The sequence below is a fragment of the Pseudopipra pipra genome, chromosome 23 (genome assembly GCF_036250125.1).
Source record: "Pseudopipra pipra isolate bDixPip1 chromosome 23, bDixPip1.hap1, whole genome shotgun sequence".
Lineage (NCBI taxonomy): Eukaryota > Metazoa > Chordata > Aves > Passeriformes > Pipridae > Pseudopipra > Pseudopipra pipra.
The window spans coordinates 4,630,356-4,654,138 of record NC_087571.1 but is presented as its reverse complement, the minus strand read 5'-3'; the positions used below and the strand labels follow the sequence as shown (position 1 = coordinate 4,654,138).

General features: G+C 45.6%; 1 protein-coding gene across 3 annotated transcripts in view; it reads left to right on the top strand.

Moving 5' to 3' along the window:
* Positions 1-356: 356 nt before the first annotated feature.
* Positions 357-23,783, top strand: part of ARHGEF12 (Rho guanine nucleotide exchange factor 12) — a 74,483-nt gene continuing 51,056 nt past the window's right edge. The window contains exon 1 of one of the 3 annotated variants that reach the window (XM_064634442.1): positions 357-850. In XM_064634442.1, coding sequence (XP_064490512.1) covers positions 819-850 — 32 coding nt within the window. In that variant the 5' untranslated portion in view covers positions 357-818. Of the gene's footprint in view, positions 851-21,494; positions 21,885-23,783 lie in introns of those variants that run through there. The other 2 variants (XM_064634441.1, XM_064634443.1) reach the window with 2 other exon arrangements.

Sequence of the window (23,783 nt, the reverse complement as noted above, 5' to 3'; positions counted from 1 at the left end):
GGCCGGAGGTACGAGCCCCCCGGAGGCGCCGGGGAGGGGCGAGCCGAGCCCAGCCCAGGACCCGAGCCCAGCCCAGGATCCGAGCCCAGCCCATCCCAGCCCGGCCCGGCCCGGCTCGGCGCAGGCTCCGCCGGGACGCGCCGCTCCCGCCTGGCCGCAGCCGCAGCAGCGCAGCGGGGCCAGCCCCGGGCCGGGAGGGGAGCGGGGGCCGCGGCGAGGCTTGGCCGTGCGCGGGGCCGGAGCGGGAGGCGGAGCGGCGGCCGATGGAGCCCCGGGCCTAGAGGGGCCGGCCGGGCCGCCCCCGCGGCGGGCGAGCCCCGGGCGGGGGTCGGGGCGGGCGGGCAGCGGGACATGGGCCCGGCCGCGGGCGGGGAGCGCCGCCCGCCCCCCCTGCGCTGAGCCCCGCAGCGCTCCCGCCGCAGCCGCGCCGCTGCTTCTTTCCTCCCCCTCGGGGGGCGAAGGGAACACCGAGATTGGTTTTTTCCTTTTTTTTTTCTTTCTTTTTTTTCTTTTCCTTTTTTTCCCCCCTCTCCGTGATCTGGATATTCTGCGCGACCGCAAAGAAGAGTTTTTGTTTTGGTTTTTTTGTTTTGTGTTTTTCTTGTTTGTTTGTTTGTTTTGGTTTTTTTGTTTTGTTTTGGGGTTTTTTTGTTTCGTTTCGTTTTCCTCCTCTCCTGCCCTCGCCCCGGCTCTGCCCCTCCCGTGTCACTTTCTGCTGGAGCTCGGAACCTCAGCGAGGGGCGAAGCCTCCTTCCCACTCCCGCCGTGAATAAGTACAATGTAAATTGGATAATAACGACCTCTTGCCAAAGGCTCCAATGAGTGGCACACAGTCCACAATCACGGACAGGTCAGTACGAAATGAAATTTCTCTGGTTTTCCTTCTTTTCTGAAGTGTAGAGACCCGTTCCCAGGGCTCGTGTACTTCGCGTTCTGACTTCATTGATGGAAAGAATGAGAAAAGCGGGGTTAAATCTGAGTTTCTGGGAGCCTGTCTGTACCCGGGGTGTCTGACTGTCAAAGCGGCTGGGTTAACTTTGAAACTGGAGTATTTCAAGTCCAACAGCTTTCAAGCCTGCCAGGCTGACTCTGTAGGAAGCACGGGTTGTAATTCAGCTCCCAGGATGGGAGGAACACCGAAGGAATCTCTGCAAGGAGTTAAAGCAGGAAAGGCGACAGGAGTTTAGGATTCAGCTCGAGTGTGAACTCAGAAACCTTGTGCAGGATGCACTTGGGTCTCGTTGGGTCAAGCACTGCTGGGAGGTCACCTCAGGTGAGGCAGGAGGGATAGTTGTGGAGCAGGAATGTCTGCTGGTGTCTCCCTCGGTTTGGATTGTCCTGCCTTTAGATACCTGCTCAGGCCTCTGGGCTGCTCTGCAGGTGCTCCATGTGCCTTTTATTACAGCCTGGAGTTCTCCTGCTTGAACTGGGAGAAAAATGTGGGCTTCGTTGTGATAAAAAAACTCAACTTAGGAGACCTCTTCATATGCTTTTGAGGCAGGAGGAGTGGAGTGAGTGCCTTCATTTGAGGAGAGGAAAAGATATCCTTTTTTTTTTTCCCAGTTTAACAACGTCAAAAATTTTCATGTATTTTATTATATTCTTGTCATGTATCTTTGGTAGTTAAGGTGTGAAATGTGTGTGACCAAGGCCTTGCTTTGGCCTTTCATGACCGAGCAGCTCTGGCACAGCAGAGAATGCAGAGCTGGGACAGAGGAATGATGATTTTGGCTGCCTGAGCTCGTCCTACAGACTCCAGGGGTGGGCAGCGAGTGCAGTTCTCACACTTAGGCCTTTTCATGACTCCACAGGTCAGCTCAGAATTGTGTACAGCCTGTGTTTATGACTGTTCATAGAGGATTAAGCCTTTGTAGTTAATTGTGTAGCTGTCACAGAACAGGTGACAGAAGAAAACTCCTAAATTTTTGCTCTTTTGCAGTGCATTAATGATTCTCGAGTTGCAGGACGTTTTTCTCTGTACCAGACAAGACAATGACACTAAAAAGGCATTTCAGTGGCTTTGTGAGGATTTTGTTACATACTTAAGACCATATGTCTTGTGGCAGTTGCATGATATCAAAAGGAACGACAGGATTTTCATACCAAGAGGCAGCTGAGTGATGCATGGAAAAGAAAAGCACGAGAACAGGGAATTTAATTTACTTGTTAGTAAAACAAAATACTTTCCATGATTGAATTGGAACAGCCAAATTGAAAACGTAGCGGAGACAAAAAAAAAATGTCTCATTTCCTTTAGTTCTCAGTCATGTCAGGAGGATGTTTCTGTTTGGTTCTCCATTAAGGGTCTGGTTTAAAAGGCTTTTAATGTCAGGTGAGGAGCTGTCTCCAAAGCCCTGGCAGTCAGAGCTTTCTGGAAGTGGGGATGTGGGATGGCTGGGGGAATGTGGGGAAGCTGGATCTTGTCTTGCCACTGCTCTCCACCTCTGGCCTGAAGGAACCCCAGCTCTGGAGGTGCAAAGTTGTGGTCGTTGTTCAGCCTGGAGAAGAGAAACTTTGAGGTGACCTAATTGTGGCCTTCCAGTACCTGGAGGAGCTACAGGAAAGATGGAGAGGGACTATTTAAAAGGGCCTGGAGTGCCAGGACAAGGGGGAATGGCTTCATGCTGACAGAGGGCAGGGTTAGATGGGATATTGGGAAGGAATTCTTCCCTGGGAGGGTGGGGAGGCCCTGGCACAGGTTGCCCAGAGAAGCTGTGGCTGCCCCATCCCTGGAAGTGTCCAAGGCCAAGTTGGATGGGGCTTGGAGCAACCTGGGCTGGTGGAAGGTGTCCCTGCCCATGGCAGGGGGGTGGAGAGAGATGATCTTTAAAGTCCCTTCCAGCCCCAGCCATTCTGGGGTTCTGTGATGATTCTGTGATTTATTCCCTGGCTGAACCTTTCAGCAAACCCCAGGCATGGTGGTGTTTTCTCATCTCTGCCCCTCCTCTCTGTCTGCTTTGGGCAGGATCTGGAGGGGGGTGTCTTTTGGTCACTGTTGTCCCACAGTGCACTGGGGAAATGCTTCCTTTCCCATTAGGCCCAAGAAGCCTCTGTGTTGCCTCTTTCAATCTGTCTCCTAATCTGGGAATGTAAAGCAGGTGCAGTAGAAATCATCCGGATGCTTCATTAGTGTCATCAGATCTACGTGGTGGAAATCAGATGACGTGTTCAGTTCTCTCTGGGTTTTTATCAGTGCCTTTCCTTGGTGGGATCCAGTTGGGAACTACCCTAAAACAGGAAAACCCAGCTGGCATCTGTGCCAGATGGCATTAGGAATATAACAGGGTGGCCTGGGCCTGCATTTTTCTCCATATTAGCTTTCCATATTTGCATGTTACACATGTAGAGCTGCCTAAAGCCATGTCACAGCCAGCAGACATTTCCTGTGGTATCCCCTCAGCTGAAGGTGGTAATTGTGCTATGATTTGACAGCTGTCAGACATTTCCCCTGCACAAGTTGCACTTGTCTCATCCTTGACATGTTTTATGGCTTTTATGTTTTTGTTGATGATGTCATGTGTGGCATTAAAGTATATAAATTAGGAGTGTATGAATGGCCATTTCTGGTGCTGTTCTGTAGCTAGTGTGATAAATGATGTTTTCATTAAATCCCCTCCCTTTTTTTTTTTTCCATCTTTTTTATTTTGTTCCCTTCCCCAGGAAAGTTAAGTGGATTTTAGTGTCTGGCACTCTGCTGAAACACAGTCAGGCCAGTTCCTATCTGATGATAAGTCCCTCTGTGGACCAAACCTTAACCCAGTTAATTTTGCTGATGGTTATGCTCCATCCCTGAGCTGGATTCTGGTATCCAGCTGCCTCCAAAGCAACAACATTTTCTTCAAGTGTCTTTTTCTTCAAGTGCCTTAAGCCTGGAGGGAAATGAGTGCCTGGGAGAGTGGGGGAATACCAGGCCTTAAACAAAAAGGCAGAACAGATGTTAAAACTCCTGGGAGTGTAATGGCTGTTCAGAGTTACTGAAGAAGCCTCTGACACACACTGTTCCCCATCAGCTCCTCAGCATTTGGAGAAACACCTAAAGGGTAAAATAAAGATTAGCTCGTGATAGAGTAGAAACACATCTGCAAAACAGTGTCCAGGATTGCTGGGGTGCCTTGCATGGCTGCTGGTGGTTTGAGAGAGTCAGAACTTTTAACACTGACCTAAACTTCCCCTTCTTTATCTCAGGATGTTCTTTTACTTTGTCAGCTGCTGCTTTTTTTTCATAAAAATGCCCAGTGGACCATATCAAACCCATCTCCAGCCTTATTGCTCTGCTCCCTTATGTTTGTAAACATATACACCCCCTTCACTTAATCCTCTCTTAGCCATGCTGTGTTTATTTAGAGGCCTCCTGAGGTGGCATTTATCTTGCTTAGCCTAGGAAGCCTTTGAGGTGGAACATCTCTGAGCTGCTCACCAAGACTGACTTGATGGTGGAAGGAACCTGGTGCATGGAGGGGACCTTTTCTTACCCCAGAGCAGGTGTCTGAAATCGGGCAGATCTGGTCTTCATTCCTGCCTGGATTTAAGTGAGGTTTGCCATAGTTTTTAGCCTAAAAAATGCAAATTTTTGCCCGGTTGCTGGTGCTGGGTTGGGTTTTTGCTGCCGGATGGTTTCAGGGCTGCCACCTGAGGATTTGGGAGCGGGGAGGGCGGCGGTGGCCGGGCAGGGTTTGCTGGAGGAGTCTCCCTGCGCTCCTGCAGTGAGTGTGCCCGCATTCCCTCCCTCTGGAGTTTTCCTGGACACAGCCAGGCCGGCCCTGGGCGTTGCTGCTGTGCCGTTTGGGGCCGGGGACACATGGCCGGGCGAGATAAGGCCTTTATTCTTCCCAAGGCCACGGCGGGGCCGGGATGAAACCCGGCCATTTGCAGGCTCTGCTTGGCCACCGAGGGCTGCCCCGAGCTGGGCCGTGTCTGTATCCTGTTATGACACCGAAGAAACATTTGTGTGCCATTAATTCTCTTTTTTTTTGCTCTCCTAGCTCACTGTATTTTTTCTTCCTGTAACCGTTCCAAACTCACTTCAGAGTTGAGCAACTGCACGGCTGCGGGACTCGCTTCATGTTTTTCTTTCTGGTTTATTAAAAGCCCAATAAAAGAAAGGAGGCTCTTGCTTTCGCAGGACCTCGCTGAGGAACCGGTGACTCTTCCCTTTTGCACTTGCTTGCAAATGAGTTTTATTTATAACCGTGCTGTAGTTTCTGTTGCTATGATTGGAAAACAGCAGAGGTAGAATTTACACATAATTACCCTTGAGAAGTTTTAATTGGTGATTTGCTCCTGACTTGGTACTAAAATAGACCCTAATTGTTTCTTATCTGCCTAGATGCACTTTCCCCTGTCTTTGGAAGTCCCTGTAGTAACTGGGAATTCTTTAGCTGTCTGGTGGGGAAAAAAAAAGGGTTTTCTTTTTTTCCAGCAGAGTAAGAACTTCACAGAAAGTCACACCTTATTGTTAGTGAGTAGTTAGATGCTATTATCATGCATTTATTCAATCAGTAGTAATTTATTTAATGTGAGACCCAATATTTATGGAAAATGAGCTGCAGCACGACATCTAAGGACTAAAAAGCATAATAATCTTTAAGGCAAATCATCTTGTGCTTTCCATCATTGTGCTTTCACTGAGTTTGGAAATGAGTAGTTGACATAGTCTGTGCATAAATCCATTTTCTCTTTTGCTTTTGTCCTGGCTGTGACAAGAGGGGACTGTCTGGGATGTTCTCTGCTGGCCAGGAAGCAAATGCTCCCAGTTCATGCTGCATAGTTTATTAGGGTTTTTACTGGAGACAGGAGTTGAGGTGAGCTTGATTTTCTAGTTTTGAGTAGAGCTGTGGGCGTTGTGATTATTTGGGTGGAGGCAGGAATGATATTTCATCTCTTAGCCCAATTGTATAATTCTCCCCCGTGCACATAACTCCTGGTATGGCAGTTCTGAACGTTTCAAATGGCTGGGTTAGGAATGGGACTGGGATGTTGGCTCCTTCAGTTTTAGACTTGCAAAATTCTCGTCCACATCTACAGGAATTGGGGACATTCAGCAGCAAAAAATTACTCAGCAGAGGTAGTTGTGGAAAGCCTGGGGGGTGTGAGGGGTTGCATGAAGAGTCTGGAGAAGCAACCTGGTGATGTGTGAGCTCTTCAGACCCCATTCCTGTCAGAGGGGGATCCACAGGGCTTAGGAAACATGGAATATGGAAACCCTTTCTGGCCTGATACAGTCAGTTCTCCTGCCTCTGGCTGCCCATGGCAGTGTTTGAGTGCTGCTGATGTGTTGACACAACTCACCGCTGTCATGTTGGGGTTGTCCTGCTCTGTGTCCAGTGTCTCTCCCCTTTCTTCCTGTGGACAGTTGTTTGCACACTGGAGTGCTTTGAGGTCTCTGTTCTGTCCTAGTTGGAGATTCTTGGGAAGAAAAGTGCGTCTTGCCCTCGGAGCAGGAGTTGCTGAGGTCACTGGGGAGCTTTGTGGGTGTTCCTTGGTGATCTTTGACTCCTGTGACCTGTGTGGGACGAGAGTTTCGTGGTCCTTGAGGGTGGCAGCAGTGACCACAGTCCTGCTGGGAATCAAAGAGGGTTCTGTTCACCCTCACAACTGTTCTGCATCACGTTGTAGAAGTAGTGATTTAGGCATCAAAGATTATCTAGCAGCTCATGCTAAGGTAGTACAGAGCATTCATGAGTTTGGGGAAGGTGGTACTGACACCTGTGCCAGTTATTTTATGTATTTCATGACAGTACACCAGGATTATTTGATTATTTCCTCCCGGGGAATTTATGTCTTCAAGCATTTGTGTGAATTTGAGTAGCTTCAGTGCCTCCTGTTTCCCTGCTTTCCCAAGAAGCTTTGGAGTAGAATCAACAGGATTTTTAGCATTAACTCTTGTTTTCCCACAGTGTTTTGGGAGGCATCCTTGGCCTCTCATGGTTATAACCATCAGGCCCCCGAGCCAGCCCAGGGCTGTAGCTCAGAGTTATGCAGAGTGGCTCAGAGAGGAGCAGTGTTTGCTTTGGTCTGGAGACTGAATTCTCCACTTAACCTCGAGCTGGTCCTTCTGGGTCACCAGGGAGGTATGTTGGCTCTGCTGCTTCAAAGATAAGCTCAGGCTCTTGCTTCAAGCCTTTACCCTCCAGGTTTCTCATTGAATACCTCTTCTTTCCCTCTGGAAATCAGCAGTAGGAGACTTACTAATGAATCCCATTTGCATTATCCTCCAGTTTGGGTGGTCAGGGTTGCTAATAAAAGTGCTTCTTGTAGCATTCCTGAGGCTCTGCAAATATTCCCCTTCCTAAGCACTCTCCCTTCTTTCACTCTAGGCCTGATATTTTATCTGCTTTGAGATAACCAGATTTTCCTGTGTGAGAGATGTCAGTAGCACTGAGAGAAAATAGACTTAAATGCGTATTTTCAGGTAGGTGATGCTCTGCTCTGTGGCCCTGCTCTGCATAATTATTAGGTTTTAAAGAATAAAAGTGTTAGTTCATGTCTCAGCTTGATTAAACTGAGGGTCAGGAGCCTGGATGTAGATAATGTTTCATCATCAGAAGAGAAGGCTTAAAATAAGGACAGGAGAGGCAGCAGCAAACTAGTAAAATGAAAAGGGATGTAAAATGTACAAGGGATAAAATGCAAGGCAGGATGCATTAAAAAAAAATAGGAACAGCCCACATAGAAAAAAGACAGGAAGAAACAAGGTTTGCTCATTTTTCTTTTCAAAGAAAACACGGAAAAACAAATATATTGAAAACGACAGGAAAAAGCAGCGTCCTTATGTTTGAGATGTAAGCATAAGTATAAATAGCAGAAGCAAAACAAACAACGTTCAGACATTCACAGATCGTCTCCTGAACGGGGGGTTTGTGCTTTTGTTATCGCTGTGCATCCTTTCCTTGGGGGTTTTCAGTGTTGTGTCTGTTCCACTTCTGGGCAGGAACCCTTTTTCTTGCGGAGTCGCACCCGTTTAGCCCCGGTGTGATGGTAAATAAGAAACATCGCTGTTTACATGGCTTGGCAAAACGCTTAAATGCGATGGCGTGGCTATTTTAAGCCTTGTTTTGACAACACTGAAAGGTCTGGGCTGTGATGTTCGGTGGGGAAGGTACTTCAGGGAATTGCTCTGGCACTGAGTGTGTCCTTCCTGAGGTGGAAAAGATCATCGATCACAGCACAGGTTTCTGTACTTGGAATAATTTTGTTGTAATCTGGGCTCAGTTCATCTGAAAAAACTCAACCTTTTATGGTCAGGGAACGGGGTTTTGTTAAAAGGTGGACTGGGCTGTGTGAATGAATCAGAAGGGCCTCTTTTGGTGGTATAAATTCGCAGTGTTGGTACTTGAAACCTAAGAGGGATCATGGCATTGGAAATCCTCAGGGATGTTGGTGGAAATCTTAATTTTTTTTTCCACGTGCTGTTCCTTATTGAATCTGTGAGTTAGCAGCACAACTCTTCTTGTTTATGTGAGAAGCTGGTTTGGAATTTATTTGCAGGCTGTGAATCCTGGTTTGTGGCATCACAGGCAGCGTTTTACCAAGGGCTGGGGTGACTTCCCAAGTGGAATTAGGAAGAGTTAGATACTCTTTTATGGAGTCCTGAGTGAGCTGCAGGACTGGAAGGGGGTTGCAAAGCTTAGGCTGGACCTGAATTGACCTGAGCAAGCACTTCCCAGCGTGGAGGAAAAGCCCCATGTGTTTAATAAAGCCCTAGACTGATGTGAGACAGGCACAGCATTCGGAGTCCACCACTCCCATAAACACACAAGCTCCAACCTGCAGGCTCAACCCAAAGCATCTGATGGCTGCTTGAAAGTCTTTTTTCCCCTGTTATGATAGTGGCTGTTGGTGCAGCTCGCTGGCAGCACATCAGACGAGGCGTCTCCTCTCAGTGCTCTGTGGCACCTCTGCCTTTCTGGTGTGCCCAGATGCAAAAGAGGGCTCTGATGAGCAGGGACTGAGATCAAAGCTGCCAGAAAAGGGCTGGAAAACAGGGGGGGGAAAGAGGAGGATTAAAGGAGGGAAGCTATAACAGCGAGACAAAGGAAATAGGAAAAAGCTGCAGCGTTAAGACAGGAGAAATCAATAGGAAATGAGTGAGAGAGGGGGAGAAATGGGGGAGCTGGTGGCAACTCCCAGATAGGACAGAGGCTTCCTGTCTGCCCCTGTGTTCTGAGGACATGTCAGCCCTGAAGGGCCAGGACCTGCTGGGGTAAGGCAGAAAACCCTGACGAGCCAGGGCTGCAGCTGAATTTGCTGTGGAGGACTGAAGAGGCGTGTTTGGTGTCTGGGAGTGCCTGGCTAATTCTCGAGGAGGCTGCCTGGAGTGACAGCAAGTCCCACGGGACACTATTTGAGCCATGATGGCAATAATTCCTGTTTTTCTGTTAAGTGCCTTTCCCAGTCAGTGTTTGCAAGTGAGCAAATAACGTGGTTTTCTGACCTGTGTCGATGGGATATTTTTTTTTCTGCCTTCTGAAAAATTCTAATTCAGTGACGTCCCAAGTTAGGCAGTGACCTCAGCCAAAGATGAGCTGCTGTTCTCAGGTCGTATCTGGTTTTAGAAAAGAGGGATTTTCCCCACTGCTGCACCCTGATTTCCTGCCACCTACCCTGCCTGAGGAAGCTGTGACAGATATCCAGGGGGAACTGCAACAGAGGGAGATGAATTTATATAAATTCATATCAATTCATATAAACGTGAACTCCCTGAACGTAAGGACGGGTGGAATTCTTGTGTTCCCAGGATAAAAATCCCTCTCCTGGAGATCTCCTGGTGCTGAAGAGCAGCTCTCCAGCTGGCAGTTGGTTGGTGCTGCCTGTTGAGAGGCACCAAATGACAGGCTGTGGTTTTACCCCGTGCAGTCCCTGCGGTTTTGGCAGCGGAAGTGGTTCCTGTGGGCACAGATCTGATCTGAGCAAAACCAACCAGCTCAATCGTTTCTGGCTGCTGGAAGGTGCTGTGGGGATCCTGCAGAGAGAGCCCTTCCCAATTGTTGTGGGATTTCCTTTGTCGAAGTGTGTAGGTGCCTCAGTGAGGCTTCCCTTCCCTGGGGAGTTTTAACAGAACCTTCAGCAGGAAAAGCAGATATCTTGGAATAGTTTGGAAGTGGCTGCATGATCTAAAAGTGCTGTCCACAGGTTTGTGATGGTAGTTGGTAATATGGTGTTGCCAAGCACAGCAGCCCTTTGAGATCAGCAGGAACCATCAAAATAAGTTGGTTTCTCTGTTTTTATTGGGGCATCCGGCCCTGGAAGCCCCAAGTTTTACGCTCAGGTGTCTCTCAGGTCTGTGAAGTGATGTAAAATATTCACCTCACTCGCCTCGTGGAAATTGTTCTGGGGAGAAAACACTCAGGGAAAAAGGGGGAAAAAAAAAAAACCAAAAAGGGCAAGCACAGGTTTCTTCCAGCGTGGAAAGCTGGAGGAATGCTGGGGATGGCTGGAAATGCTGGAGTGGTGTTTACCTTGGATGTTACCCAGTGCAGCCTCAGCTGTACGTGTTGCACAGCAAACCTTGACCTCCTCCCCCTCTTCCTTTTAGCAGGCTCGGGAGCAGGTTTTGCACTCACCAGTGAGACATTAACCGTGGGTTTTTGGTGTCTGCACCTGCTCACCCCTGCCTTGGACTCCCCTCTGGAGCTGAGGCGTCTGGCCCTGGTAATCCAGGCTCAATCCCTGGTTTAGGGCAGGCAAACCCTTCCTTCCTGGCAGTGGGAGCGTGCTTGCCCAGCTGAGAGGTCAGTGGTGCTCCTGGAGGGTGGGCACAGGCGGTGGGGACAGTCCTTGTGCTGGTTACAGCTTGTTTGGACACTTGGCACCAGTTTGGAGGAGGTTCTTCCCTGGTCACGAGTCAAAGAGAAGCAGATAATTAAACTGAGCTGGGAGGGGGAGAGGAAACAGCTTTGCAACTTTTTTTTTTTTCGGGCAGCCTGCAAAAATCTAAATCCTTTCACTGGAATTCAGCCAGGTGGAGAGAATCTGTCCCTCCCTCTCCACCCTCCCCCTTTCTTTTTCTTTTTTTTTTTAATTAATATATATATTTTTAATCCTCGTGGCTCTGCAGCTCCTGGGAGGCAGCTTTGCTGAGCCTCCTTATTGCTGCAGTAACAGGAGCATCACAGCAACTGAAAATTATGCTCCATCTGCTGTTTTTTCATATATATGTAGAAAATGGCTCCTTCACATCCATCAGTTGATTCTTGGAATACTGATGGGATTTAATCAGCAAAGGTCTTGAGAAACTTGGAAGTTTACACCACCAAAATAAGTTGGTTTCTCTGTTTTTATTGGGGCACCTGGCTGTGCTCTGGCCCCAGCAATCCAGGCACAATCCCTGGGAAGAGGGAATATATTTCCTCAAAACAGGTGTTGATATAGAGTATATGAGGACTTAGGGTTTTCTATTTCTTTTCTTTTTCTTATTTTTAGTGAAATGTCTTTCAGATCAAAAAGTTTAGCCCCAAAGGAGCATTTCAACATCTAAGGTAAAGAGGGGGGAGAAAAAAATAACCATAAACCATAAAATGGTTTGCTTTTTCTTTTTGATAAATGCAAAAGATAGTTTGTAATTGGTTGCAAGGACGGGCACAGAGGGACTCTGGGCACTCCAGACAAGGACTGTGCTGTTCAAGGGCCCTGCTCGTTTAAATCCCAGTGTGGAATCTTCTCATCCCCTCCTCGGGGGCAGTAAATTGGAAATGCAGGAATCGGCTGCGTGGCAATGGGAAGCCCTGCTCAGATGTCCGGGACCCAAAGATGGAAAGCTCTGGGATTCCTGGGGGATTTGAAGGAATCCTCGCAGCTGTGCTGATGGGGGCAGCGCTCCTGGAGGTGGGTGCGGGTGTGCTCTGAGGATCCACCCTGCTCTGAGGATCCACCCTGCTCTGAGGATCCACCCTGCTCTGAGGATCCGTCCTGCTCTGAGGATCCACCCTGCTCTGAGGATCCCTCCTGCTCTGAGGATCCACCCTGCTCTGAGGATCACCCTGCTCTGAGGATCCACCCTGCTCTGAGGATCCACCCTGCTCTGAGGATCCGTCCTGCTCGGAGGATCCGTCCTGCTCTGAGGATCCCTCCTCCTCTGAGGATCCACCCTGCTCTGAGGATCCATCCTGCTCTGAGGATCCATCCTGCTCTGAGGATCCGTCCTGCTCTGAGGATCCGTCCTGCTCTGAGGATCCGTCCTGCTCTGAGGATCCACCCTGCTCTGAGGATCCACCTCCTCTGAGGATCCGTCCTGCTCTGAGGATCCGTCCTGCTCTGAGGATCCATCCTGCTCTGAGGATCCACCTCCTCTGAGGATCCACCCCGCTCTGAGGATCCGTCCTGCTCTGAGGATCCGTCCTGCTCTGAGGAGCCACCCTGCTCTGAGGAGCCACCCTGCTCTGAGGATCCGTCCTGCTCTGAGGATCCATCCTGCTCTGAGGATCCACCCTGCTCTGAGGATCCACCTCCTCTGAGGATCCACCCTGCTCTGAGGATCCCTCCTGCTCTGAGGATCCCTCCTGCTCTGAGGATCCCTCCTGCTCTGAGGATCCGTCCTCCTCTGAGGATCCACCTCCTCTGAGGATTCACCCTGCTCTGAGGATCCCTCCTCCTCTGAGGATCCACCCTGCTCTGAGGATCCCTCCTGCTCTGAGGATCCGTCCTGCTCTGAGGATCCGTCCTGCTCTGAGGATCCGTCCTGCTCTGAGGATCCCTCCTGCTCTGAGGATCCGTCCTCCTCTGAGGATCCGTCCTGCTCTGAGGATCCCTCCTGCTCTGAGGATCCCTCCTCCACTGAGGATCCGTCCTGCTCTGAGGATCCGTCCTGCTCTGAGGATCCACCCTGCTCTGAGGATCCGTCCTGCTCTGAGGATCCGTCCTGCTCTGAGGATCCGTCCTGCTCTGAGGATCCCTCCTGCTCTGAGGATCCGTCCTCCTCTGAGGATCCGTCCTGCTCTGAGGATCCCTCCTGCTCTGAGGATCCCTCCTCCACTGAGGATCCGTCCTGCTCTGAGGATCCGTCCTGCTCTGAGGATCCACCTCCTCTGAGGATCCGTCCTGCTCTGAGGATCCACCTCCTCTGAGGATCCCTCCTCCCAGTTCCAGCCCAGGATAAGGGACAGGAGGAAATGCCCAGGAGCAAATGGATTTTGTCTTCCCCTCTCCCTCTCTTCCATCACATGGAGGGGTTTGCTTTAGATTCAAGCACTTCTGGTGCTTTCCATGCTGCAGAAAATGCCTTGGGAGCAATTGTCTTCGTGAATTTAAAACCCCTGCATTTTGCACTGCTTTAAAACACTCAGTACGGATGTTTTGCTGGTGACCAGCAATTTTCTATATATATTTTATATAATTTTTATATAATTTTTATATAATTTTTATATAATTTTTATATAATTTTTATATAATTTTTATAATTTTAATATATAATTTATATATAATTTTATATATAATTTTATATATAATTTTATATATATTAGTTTAATCTATAATTTTATATCTATTATTTTTTGTATATATCCATATATATATCCATATATAAAATATGTATTATATATTTTATATATAAATATATATATCAATATATAAAATACGTATTATATATTTTATATAAAAATATATAATATATATCCATATATAAAATATGTATTATATATTTTATATATAAATATATAATATATCAATATATAAAATACATATTATATCTTTCATATATAAATATAACAAATGAATATATAATAAAATATGGAATATAGAATAGAATATATGTATTTTATATATAAATATATTTTTGTCTATTAATATTTTCTCTCAGTGTTTATATTTTCAAGTTTCTTGCATGTGTGGGGAGATGAATCATCTCAGCTCCTTATGCTCGGCTCTTGGCTGTGGTGGGAACCCAACATTTTATTGCTGCTGGGAGGTGTTTGAGTGTGGCCAACTGCTGGTGGGTGAGGAGCATGTTCAGTCCCTACAGCACAGGGAGAGCTGGAGTTTGGGGGAGTTGTGTTTTCCTCCAGCAGGGATGACTCAGATGGAGCTGATAAGAGCCAGCACATCATTATATATATATATATATATATATTATATATATATATATAAAATGTATATATAATATATATAATATATATATTATATAATAATTATGTATATTTTATATATAATAAATATATGTATTATATATATAAAAACATATATATTTTTATATATATAAAATATATAATATTTATTTATTTATTTATTTATTTATTTATTTATTTATTTATATATATATATATATATATATATATATATATATGAAGTGAGGCTGCAGCCAGTGAGCAAATATTAAAACCTCCCCATGAAGCGAGGCACTGGGCAGCCTCCTGGAGGAAATGCACCCTCCTGCTCGTGCCTGGGTGAATGTTCCTGCTCTGGGATTTCCAAGGAAAGAGGCAGGTGCAGTGCTGGAGTTCAGACAATAAAGCTTCCAGAGCTCCTTTCCCTCCCTGCCCATCTCCTGACCCCTGGGCTTTGGGCAGGAGGGTTGGTGGGGAGGGGGAGATGGAGAGCCCTGGAAAAGGCTGTTGGTTGTGCACTGGCTGCAGGGCAGAGGAGAAACCATCAATAGGACAGGCTGCAAAATAAAGTTAATTTTGGGGAGATAAACTGCTCTTTGGCTCCTGGACAGTGTCTGTGAACTCTGAATTTTGCTGCTGGCGTGTTCCTCGTTGCACTGAAGCAGGGGGAGAATTAAAGTGTGGTTTTGTGTGCCAAAAGACCCGGATTTCTGCATTTTCCGAGGCTGGGGCTGTGAGTACAGGTAGCAGTAGCTTGCATCATGGTTTGGGTTTTTCCTCCCTGCTTTTAGGGTTTGGCAGAGTGAGGCTGCAGCCGTGGGACAGAGGGATGATAAAGCCAGTGCTGACTTGCTTATGGGGGGTCAACATTTTGCTGCTGTTCGTGTCCTTTAATTGTTTGTTTTCTCTTTATTGCACGTATTTGTTTTATTTGTATGTGTTTGTAAAGCTGGGGCGGGGTGAGGTTGATGGTGAGCTGAGAAGGACCTGCAAGATCCCTCAGAAAAAATAAGTTCAAGCTCCCCCCCACTCCCTCCCTGGTCCTCCATGTAGAGTGAGCAGTTCATAGAGTTTTACAGGCCTGAAAGTATTTATTGCTGATAATTCCCAGCTCTGGAGTGAACCAGAAGAAGGTATTGAGTGCTAAACCCGTGGTATTGCTCTTGGGCTTTTATCTCTTGGAATTATGACACATTTTTAACAACTGTGTTCAGTTTGCTGGGAATTAAGTCTATTTTGTCTTAGAAAATGAGAATCACTGCTCTCATTTCTCTCTTTTCAAACTGTCAGCTATAGAATAATTACTTCTCTGTCTAGTTTATGCTGTTTTGGCATTGACTCAAGTTTGAATTTAGTGACTGGCATAAATGCTGTATTTTGGAGCCGTTTTGGGGGGCTCTTTTTTTTTTCTTTTTTTTTTCCAGCAGACTTACTGGAATTGGTTGAACTTAATTCATTGACAGGATAAGCAAAAATTTGTTTAGCTAGACTGTTCTGAAATGTTTAATGCCTTCTAAAATTGTTCATGGTAAAAGATCAAGGAAGGAAGCTGTGTGACCTTTTAGATGCAGCTCCATAGAACCCCTTTTCCTATGCCAGGAGTCAGCCCAGACAATGAAACTGGAAGGATGAGGGTCCTCTTTCATAAAAGATCTTTCACTTTTTGCTTTTACAGATGGCAGATTTAATAGACTTCACAGCTGTCTTTTAATCAGTTTTCATATTTGCACCAGAACTTTCTTACTTTAGTTACTGTCTGTAAGAAAAAATTGTCCGGTTGCACGTTGAAAATGAGAATTTTCTTTAATTTTCTTCGGTTAGCAGAGTTACTCCAGTATTATCTACTAGTAATAAATGCACAGAGTTACCAATTGTGCCGAAAGTTGTAATGAGTTGAGTGTTCTCTTGTTCTGGAGATGACTTTGAAAGGTTTGGCCGGGGGTTAAGGCAGCCGTGCATTAACAGCAGACAGCTGTGCTGCAGCCTTGTAATGATTGACTCCAAAGTAGGTTGCCAGTCTAATCCTAACTTGTGCTGATCTCTGCTTTTTGGTCAGCTGGCTGGAGCCTGGAAGGTGGGTTTTGTTCAGAGCAGAGCAGAGGATTTGGGTGGTGAATCACTCCGTGGATAATAAATTGAGTTGATTTTCCCACCCGACTCACTTCATCAGTTTCTCCTGTTTCTAAATCATCCTTGTTTTTTCCTTTGTGGGTAGTACTTCCCTGGAGCTTGTCCTACAGTTAATTTATTCTGTTTTTTCCCTTCTGTGCCAGTCTTTAAGTTGAATTTTGCCTGGCATCCTGCAGGTGCTGCCCCTTGAGTTTCCCAGTGACTGCTGTAACCACGTCCACTAATGGACTGGCAGAGTTAGGGATGTTTCTTAGGGGGTTCTCCTCTGGTATCTTGCATCCTGAAAACATTTTCTTGTCTCTTCTGTAGCAAAATGCTCTGAAAATGGAAAGTTTGCATGTGCACTGCCAGCACTCAGCTTAACTTGCCTCCCCAAATAAGTTATATACTCCAAGTATCTGTGACTTGGTTTCTGTACCAAGGTACCACACAGACCTGTGTCACTAATCTTTTAAAAAAGGAATTAGGGGACTGATTTAACATGGGATGGCTGGTCTGGGTAGTATTTCCACTTCAGCAATTGCTGATCTACTTTTGCTGGAAAAATAATTTCCTGTTCGTGTACCTCAGTTTTCTCTTTCTCAAACTAAGTTCCAGTAATTGAGGGAGCTGAAGGGGTTTTATATGTTTTTTATATGTGAAGCAGTGGGTTTGTAATATTATTGCTTTACCTGATGTAAGCTGTCCTTAAATTGTCTCCTCTATTCCTAAGAGGAAGCTTCTGTATCTTTAACTCCCACTGCCTCTTATGTAACACAACACACTTGGGACACTCCAATGGAATATTAACTCACTTGGTCATCAGGTTGTCTCCTGCTTTCCTTAAAACACGCCCAGAGATGGCCAAAGACAAGATTTTTTTAGTCCTTTGGAGCTTGCAAGTTGATATTCAGATGAATTAAAGTTTTTGAAAGAGCACACGGATCCTTTTCTTATACAGAAAAGAAAATTTGATGTTCCCCATACGTGACTTAAGAGCAGTTCGGTGCCTCTCACATCTTTCTGACTCCTTTGTAGGGATGTTCTGACATAATGGCCCATGAGTTCTGGAGCTGAAAATGCTCAGATGTTTCTCAGATGTGCCTAAAAGCTGCAGGTCATGCAGTGGACTCCGTGTTCTTGCAGTATCTTGCTGAAATACGTCAGATTTCTCACATATCTTCTTGTCTGTACTTTTATATTTACACATTCTCTCAATAAAAACCCAAAAACCATAGCAGTCCTTTGCTGGTTCCTGTTTATTTAAGATGTGTGGGATGGATTTTGTTCCTTGATATAAAATAGGAGAAGTGAACATCCTGAGCTCATCAGAGATGGAGAGACTGGGAGTCAGGGCTCTGTGAAGTATTTGGGCAGCCCTTCTGCCTGCCAGTGATGGTTTTGGGGGGCTGAGAAGGTGCACTGGCAAACTTTTTGTGTGTTGTGATGGGTTCTAATGTCAGGGATTCACTGGTTAAAAATGCACGTGCCCATCTATCCCATATCCTGATGGGATCTGTGCTGAAATCTTTATATGGAATAGATTTATTCACCTATTTAAACTTCCCAGATTTATTCACCTGTGCCTTTTGGAACTTCCCAAAAACTGTGGGCGAGGTTGGGGCTCTTCAGCTGAGCTGCAAATATCATATCACAGAATCCCACAGTGGTTTGGGTTGGGAGGGACCTTAAAACTCAACTTTATCCATGGGCAGGGACACCTTCCACTCGCCCAGGTTGCTCCAAGCCACATCCAGCCTGGCCTTGGGCACTTCCAGGGCTGGAACAGCCCCTCCCAAACAGGATCCTTAGGGTTTGGGGGGTGGAATCTTTAGGTTTTCCAGCACAACTCCCCCAGCAGTTGGATGCTGAGCTGCTTTTGCTGCTCTCTGGATTCTTTTCACAGGGGTGTGGACTCTGCTCCTTTGGGACCGCTTTGCTTCCGCTCCGTGGAGCTCTGGGAAGCTGCTCTTTTCCCAGGCCTGGCTCCTTATTGGGGTAAAGGTCTGTGAATTCTGCATAAATATTTACCATATCCCAGCCTGAGCAGGGGCTGGACACAGAGAGGAGCTTGGCTGACGGTGCTTGTAGGGCGTGGGGTTTATATATGGGCAAGAAGTGAAGAATTCCTTAATTAATAGAGAATATTAGGGAGGGAGGGGGGACCAAAATTGGTGTTACCTGCAAAGAATGATGGAGCAGAGAGATTTGAAAACTCTGGAAGGTGAAACCTGGAGTAAACAGGCTTGTGATATTTTAGAAACACTTATTTAACTTAATTGTCCTTTGTTTTATTCTAAATGGGCAAAGGCACCTGGCTAAATGAGTTTACTACTTATTCTTAATACCATCTTTTCTGTGTTCTTAGGAGAGACTTATTTTTTAATGATGTGGTGTCTCTTTTCCATATTTCCTTTTCTTCTCCTCCTTCCTGCCATAGCCCAGAAATCCCTGTGGATTTAAAATGCTGCTACTCCACTCCAGCCCTGGCCATATCTTGCCTATCTTTAATTTCTCCTCAAAGCCTTGCTTGCATCAGAGTTTCTTCCTTTTGATGGTCAAAGATTTATACTTTTTTTTCCCCCTTTCCAAATGGTTTTCTACGTATTTCCTGTGGCTGAGGGAAGGAAATCTGGGAAATCAGAGTAGGAAGCAAGATAGAAGCTTCCATTCCCGAATCTTCCTTGGTTTTCCCCTGTTTCCTGGCAGCTGCATTGGTTTGTACTTGAAAGGAATGTATTGTGTTGCTTTCCCCCCCCAGAAAACCTGTAGGTAAAATAGAAATAAAAAAATGAATTTTGAGTTTATTTTTTAAGTTTCTTATTTCCATAAGCAAAAAAAAAAATAAAATTGGAGACAACAGTTAAATAAATCTTTCATGTGCTTAAATCCTTTTTTATACTAAGTGCTTTTCCTGGTAGACTGAACTTTTATTTGGATTCTTCAAAGTCTGTTTGCCTTTTTTTTTTTTGTTTTTATAATGAAGAGAAGCTGCAATCTCCATTTCTGAAGCTTTTAAGCTTGTTTTATGGTACAAATGCACTTATTTTCCCAAGTGTTGATGCCACTAAAGGAGTTTTTATGTTTAAGGGAGTTGAAAATGCCTCCTCTGAGTTAAAAGCATAAAACATATTGAAGCATATTCCTGTTGTATTCCTGGTCCCTCCCCACTGATCTGAATGATTGCAAATTAACTCTTTTACAGGAAAATTTAAAAAAACAAGCACTCTACTTGCATGAATTTGAGTTTTGCAAGGATATTTAATATATACATTAAATATATGTAGTATATTCAATATTCTATATTTATATTTTTGTCTATTCTGCATTTATATTTTATATATTTAATTTTAAATATTATCTATTTATTTTATTTATATAAATATATAGTGCTCTACAATGTGCCTATTTGTTCTTATGATTATAATGTGTTTTTCTGTCCAGTAGGGAAGGTTTTATTGAAGGGTAAACTGAGGCAGGCACTGGGGAGTGTGAATTTGCTCTTCCCAATGAAGGAAACGGGGGAAAAAAACAGGGTTTTAAGCAAAATGCAGCTTAGTAAACTCAGGTATATTGGCCTGGCACGTTGTTCCATCCCTGTTTCACATGATGAGGAGCACGAGGGAGGAGAATTCGGAAAGACTGGATTTTTAAAACGCAGTCCAGGTTTAAAAATATCCCTGTTTTGACACCCTGAGCAGGGGCTGTTTGGTGCACATGATTCTCACTCAGCCACGAATAAAGTGGATGTGAAGCTCTGGGATTTGCAGTGACTTTTCCCTGGCTTCTTTAACTCCCTGATTTCGTGTTGGCTTAAAAAAAACCCCCAATGCTGTTGATTTCTTTGATTTTTCCCCATTTTTCGTGGTGTCCTCCAGGCCAGGAAGGGGTGCTCCTGGGAGGATCTGAGCCGTGGCCTGGCTTTTTTCTCTTTTTTTTGGTTTTTATCTTGCTTTCCCCCAGTTCCCATTTTCTTTTGGAAGAGCTGACATTTTCTGATTCGCGAAATTCCTAGAAAATGAGGAGCTTGGGCAAAGGTTTCAAAATAGGAACCAATGAAATCCAGCCCTCTGCTATTTAGAAAATGATAATGCCTGCCACTGGAAAAGAGGGAAGCATGGAAAATACAAGCTCTGGCTAGGAAATTACTGCCTGGAGCAGGGAGATGGAGGGGTAGGAGTTGATTTCTTTGGCCTCCTTTGGCTTTTTCTCCTGTGTAATTGTAGCCTTGGTGCAGTTGTGGCTTGGAGATGAGATTTGGAACCAGCATGCCTTGGACTGGGCAGCACAGAACTCGTTGTGAGTTGTAGCCTAAAAAATTTGCTCGTGAGAACTGAGGAAATGCAAGAGAAAATAACTACTATTAATACATTAAGAAGTTTGCTGCAGTTTCATCTTCGTAATAGGCCCTGTGATTGGGGGGGAAGAAGAAGTGGAATTTAATAGGAATGGTAATTCAAATCACCAAAAGAAAAAAAAGGGATTTAAGCACATGAAAAATTTATTTAACTGTTGCCTCCAACTTTTTTTTTTTTTTTCTTTGCTTATGGAAATAATAAACTTAAAAACGTACAGAACTAACTTTTTATTTATATTTTACCTACAGTTCAGGTTACCTACCTTTCAAGTCCAAACCAAGGAAAGGGTGTGAAACCCAGGAAGGTTGAGGAATGGAAGCTTCTCTGTTCTGATCATTTTGGGTGAAGTTGCCTGGTTTTATGGCAAAGGGTAAAAAATAAGAGATGTTTGGTTTCCCTCTCCCCTCCACTGGCTGCTTGTTAATGGAGAGCCACTGCCCGGGGCTGTGGAGCCCTGGGAAGATTTACATTAATCAAACACAAACAGACAGTGTAGCGTGAAGAAATTTCTCCCCCGCCAGCAGCGCTCCCGAACTTAATTAGGTTATTGGGGCAGAAAAAGAAAACAGCCCCTTCACCCTCCAATCCTTCCTGCCCAGGGCTTGACCACTCCGACAGCACCAGGCTCTGACCTCCCAGTTCCTTCAGTGACAGAGAAGGATGTGCTTCCATCCTCACCCTCTTCCCTGGCTCCCCAAGCCCTCCAGAGGCTCCGCTTTTCCCGCTCCCGGGAAAGGAAAATCCCCCTCTCCGTGGCACAGCGTGACCCTTGGGAAAAAGGCTGGGAGTGGATTGAAGGGGAAATAAAAAAAATTAAAAAAAAAAATCTCGGTGCCCCCCCCTGCCAAGGCTTTGTTTCCCCAGCCTCGTGATGGGGTTTCTGGGGTCGGTGTTGGGATTTGGTGACGTGCATGGACGTATATTGATGTATATGTGGGGATTTATGTGCATGGAGAGAGATGCACACAGTGCACACATCCACCTATTGCATAGACATAAAAATTCATATATAGAGAGAGATTATTCTGCCCCCCAGGACGGCTGGAAATGGTAAATTTTTAACCCCCCAGCTCTCTCCCTGCGTCCTGGTTGCCTGGAGCCTGTGGCTGCTGTTCCCTCCCGTGTCCATGAGCCGAGCAGCGCTGGGCTGATGGTGCCTGGGAGGAGGTGGGAGAGAAGAGGTGGAGTTTTCTTCCCTCCCCTCCAGTGGTCAGTGGAACAATCAGGCAGATGCCTCCCGAGGACATCGGGTAAAAAAACCACCCAGAGCTTCCAGGAGGGGCAGCTGGAGCTCCTTGGAGAGGACTTGGGCTCAGCCTGCTCCCCCTGGGAATGGGCCCGTGGGATCTCCCTGCTCAGCTGACTCGGTCCTGTGAAACAGGTAATGATGTGAGAGCCTTTGTTCCTGTTCTGGGATGCTGAATATACTGAAAGATGAGAAAACAGCTCCTTTGAATGCAGAGGAGAAAGAATTTTTCCTTTAATATCTCCTGGAAAAAAGGTGGGAGGGGAGGTTTATCTCTTTTTTTTTTTTTCCCTTTTTTTTAATAGTTACTCCTTTGTGTTTCCATTGTGAAAATGGCTAATTTAATGTGTTTGCTGGGAAAATCTGTGCCTCGGTGTGTCAGCTCAAGAACAAAGGTTTTGACAGCTAGGAAAGATGCTTTTAGATGTAGATGCTGGCAGCACTCCCTCCTTTCCCTTTCCCAGTGCTGAATTCCCTACCAGTGTGTTAGCAGACCCTTCTCCCCAGCTCTTGCAGTGGAAGGGAATGTGATTTTTGCTAAGCTGATATTTTATGCATGTTCATGTTAAATTAGCTATCAGTGTTCCAAACCATCTTGGAGTGTGTTTTTTCTGAAGGCAGTTTTAATTGATCTTATATATATATTTTTTTTTTTAAATGTTATTGTAAAATGTTCTAAAAAACAAAGCCAATTACCTCAGTAGGGGACAGCAACAGTCCCAGTGATGGTGTGGACAGTGCTGTTGGTGCAGAATTGAGAGTGTTGATACAGTGAGAGTCATCAGAGGAGCACTGAGAGCCTCCTCTCCATTTGCAGTAGTTTGTACTGATTTGTGGCTGTGAGGATTTGATGTAGAAGAGCTGGGAGATGCTGGGGGGGGTGTTTTTTATAGAGATATTTACAAATACAGTCAGTGAGGGTTGGCAATTCTCAGCATCTTTGCCTGGCTGAGGGGGAGGCACCAAGAACTGGTGTCAGTGAACCCAGTGGGGGCACAACTACAATGTGATATTGATATTTCTGAGAGCTTGGTTATCTCTGGCATGGGACAGGGAATTTGCTGCCATCACCTCTTAGCAGCTGGTGGGTTTCCTGAGTAAACGTTATGGGGTTGTGTGGTTTTGTTTTGGTTTTTTTTCTTTTCTTTGCTTGTATTTTTATTTATTTTAAGAGACCCAAGAGGAAAACACTAATACAAACATGTTCTGAGGCCTATTAATAGCTCTGTGTTTGACTCACACGCTGTTCTCAGGATCTTGAGCCATTTTACAAGTAGCTTCACTCCTGGTTTTTTTTATCTTCCATTTTACAGTGGAAGGAGCAGGGCTTGATGTGGCTGGGAAATCCTCAGCCCTGTGTGTTCTGCTCCAGCCCTTTGCAGTGGTTCCTTCTGGATTTCTGCTGTAATTTAGATGAGGGGAAGATGAAATGGGAAGGAGCAAAGCATGCCACGAATGCCTGTGTGTGCGTTTTTTTCACTGCTCATGCAGTGTGTGCTGTGTGCATCTTTCCCCTTGTGTTCCATGGGCAAGACCTGCCTTTTGAGGGGAGAAATAATAGGTTTGCATATCCCAGAAAGCCCCTGATTTTTCTCAGGCCACTTAAACAACTGAGATAGCTTCAACTCTAATATATGACACTAATCTCTCTGTAGGTCAGCTGACATCATCACCTTTTTTTTTTTTTTTAATTCTTTCCAACTGAAATGTATGGTTGAGAAACTTTCCATGGATGCTTTTAAAATCTGAATCAGAATTAGCTGGCTTGGAAGCTGGGGAGGGCTAAGAACACACTGTACAGGTTGAGCAACACTGTGGTCATGATTCCTTGGTCCTCTCCGTGCTGCAGCTTTCCTTTGTAAAATTGTGGATCCAATTTTTTTTTTTCCCCCTGGTGTAAATTAAGCCTCTGGGAGCGCTTTGCCTTTGGGTGGTTTGAGACATATTAGCTGTAAATTAGTTTATTGCAGCTGGGAGATGTTTAGAAGCTCTGCAGAGGTCAGGAGGGTGGATGTTGTCTGCACATCCCATGCA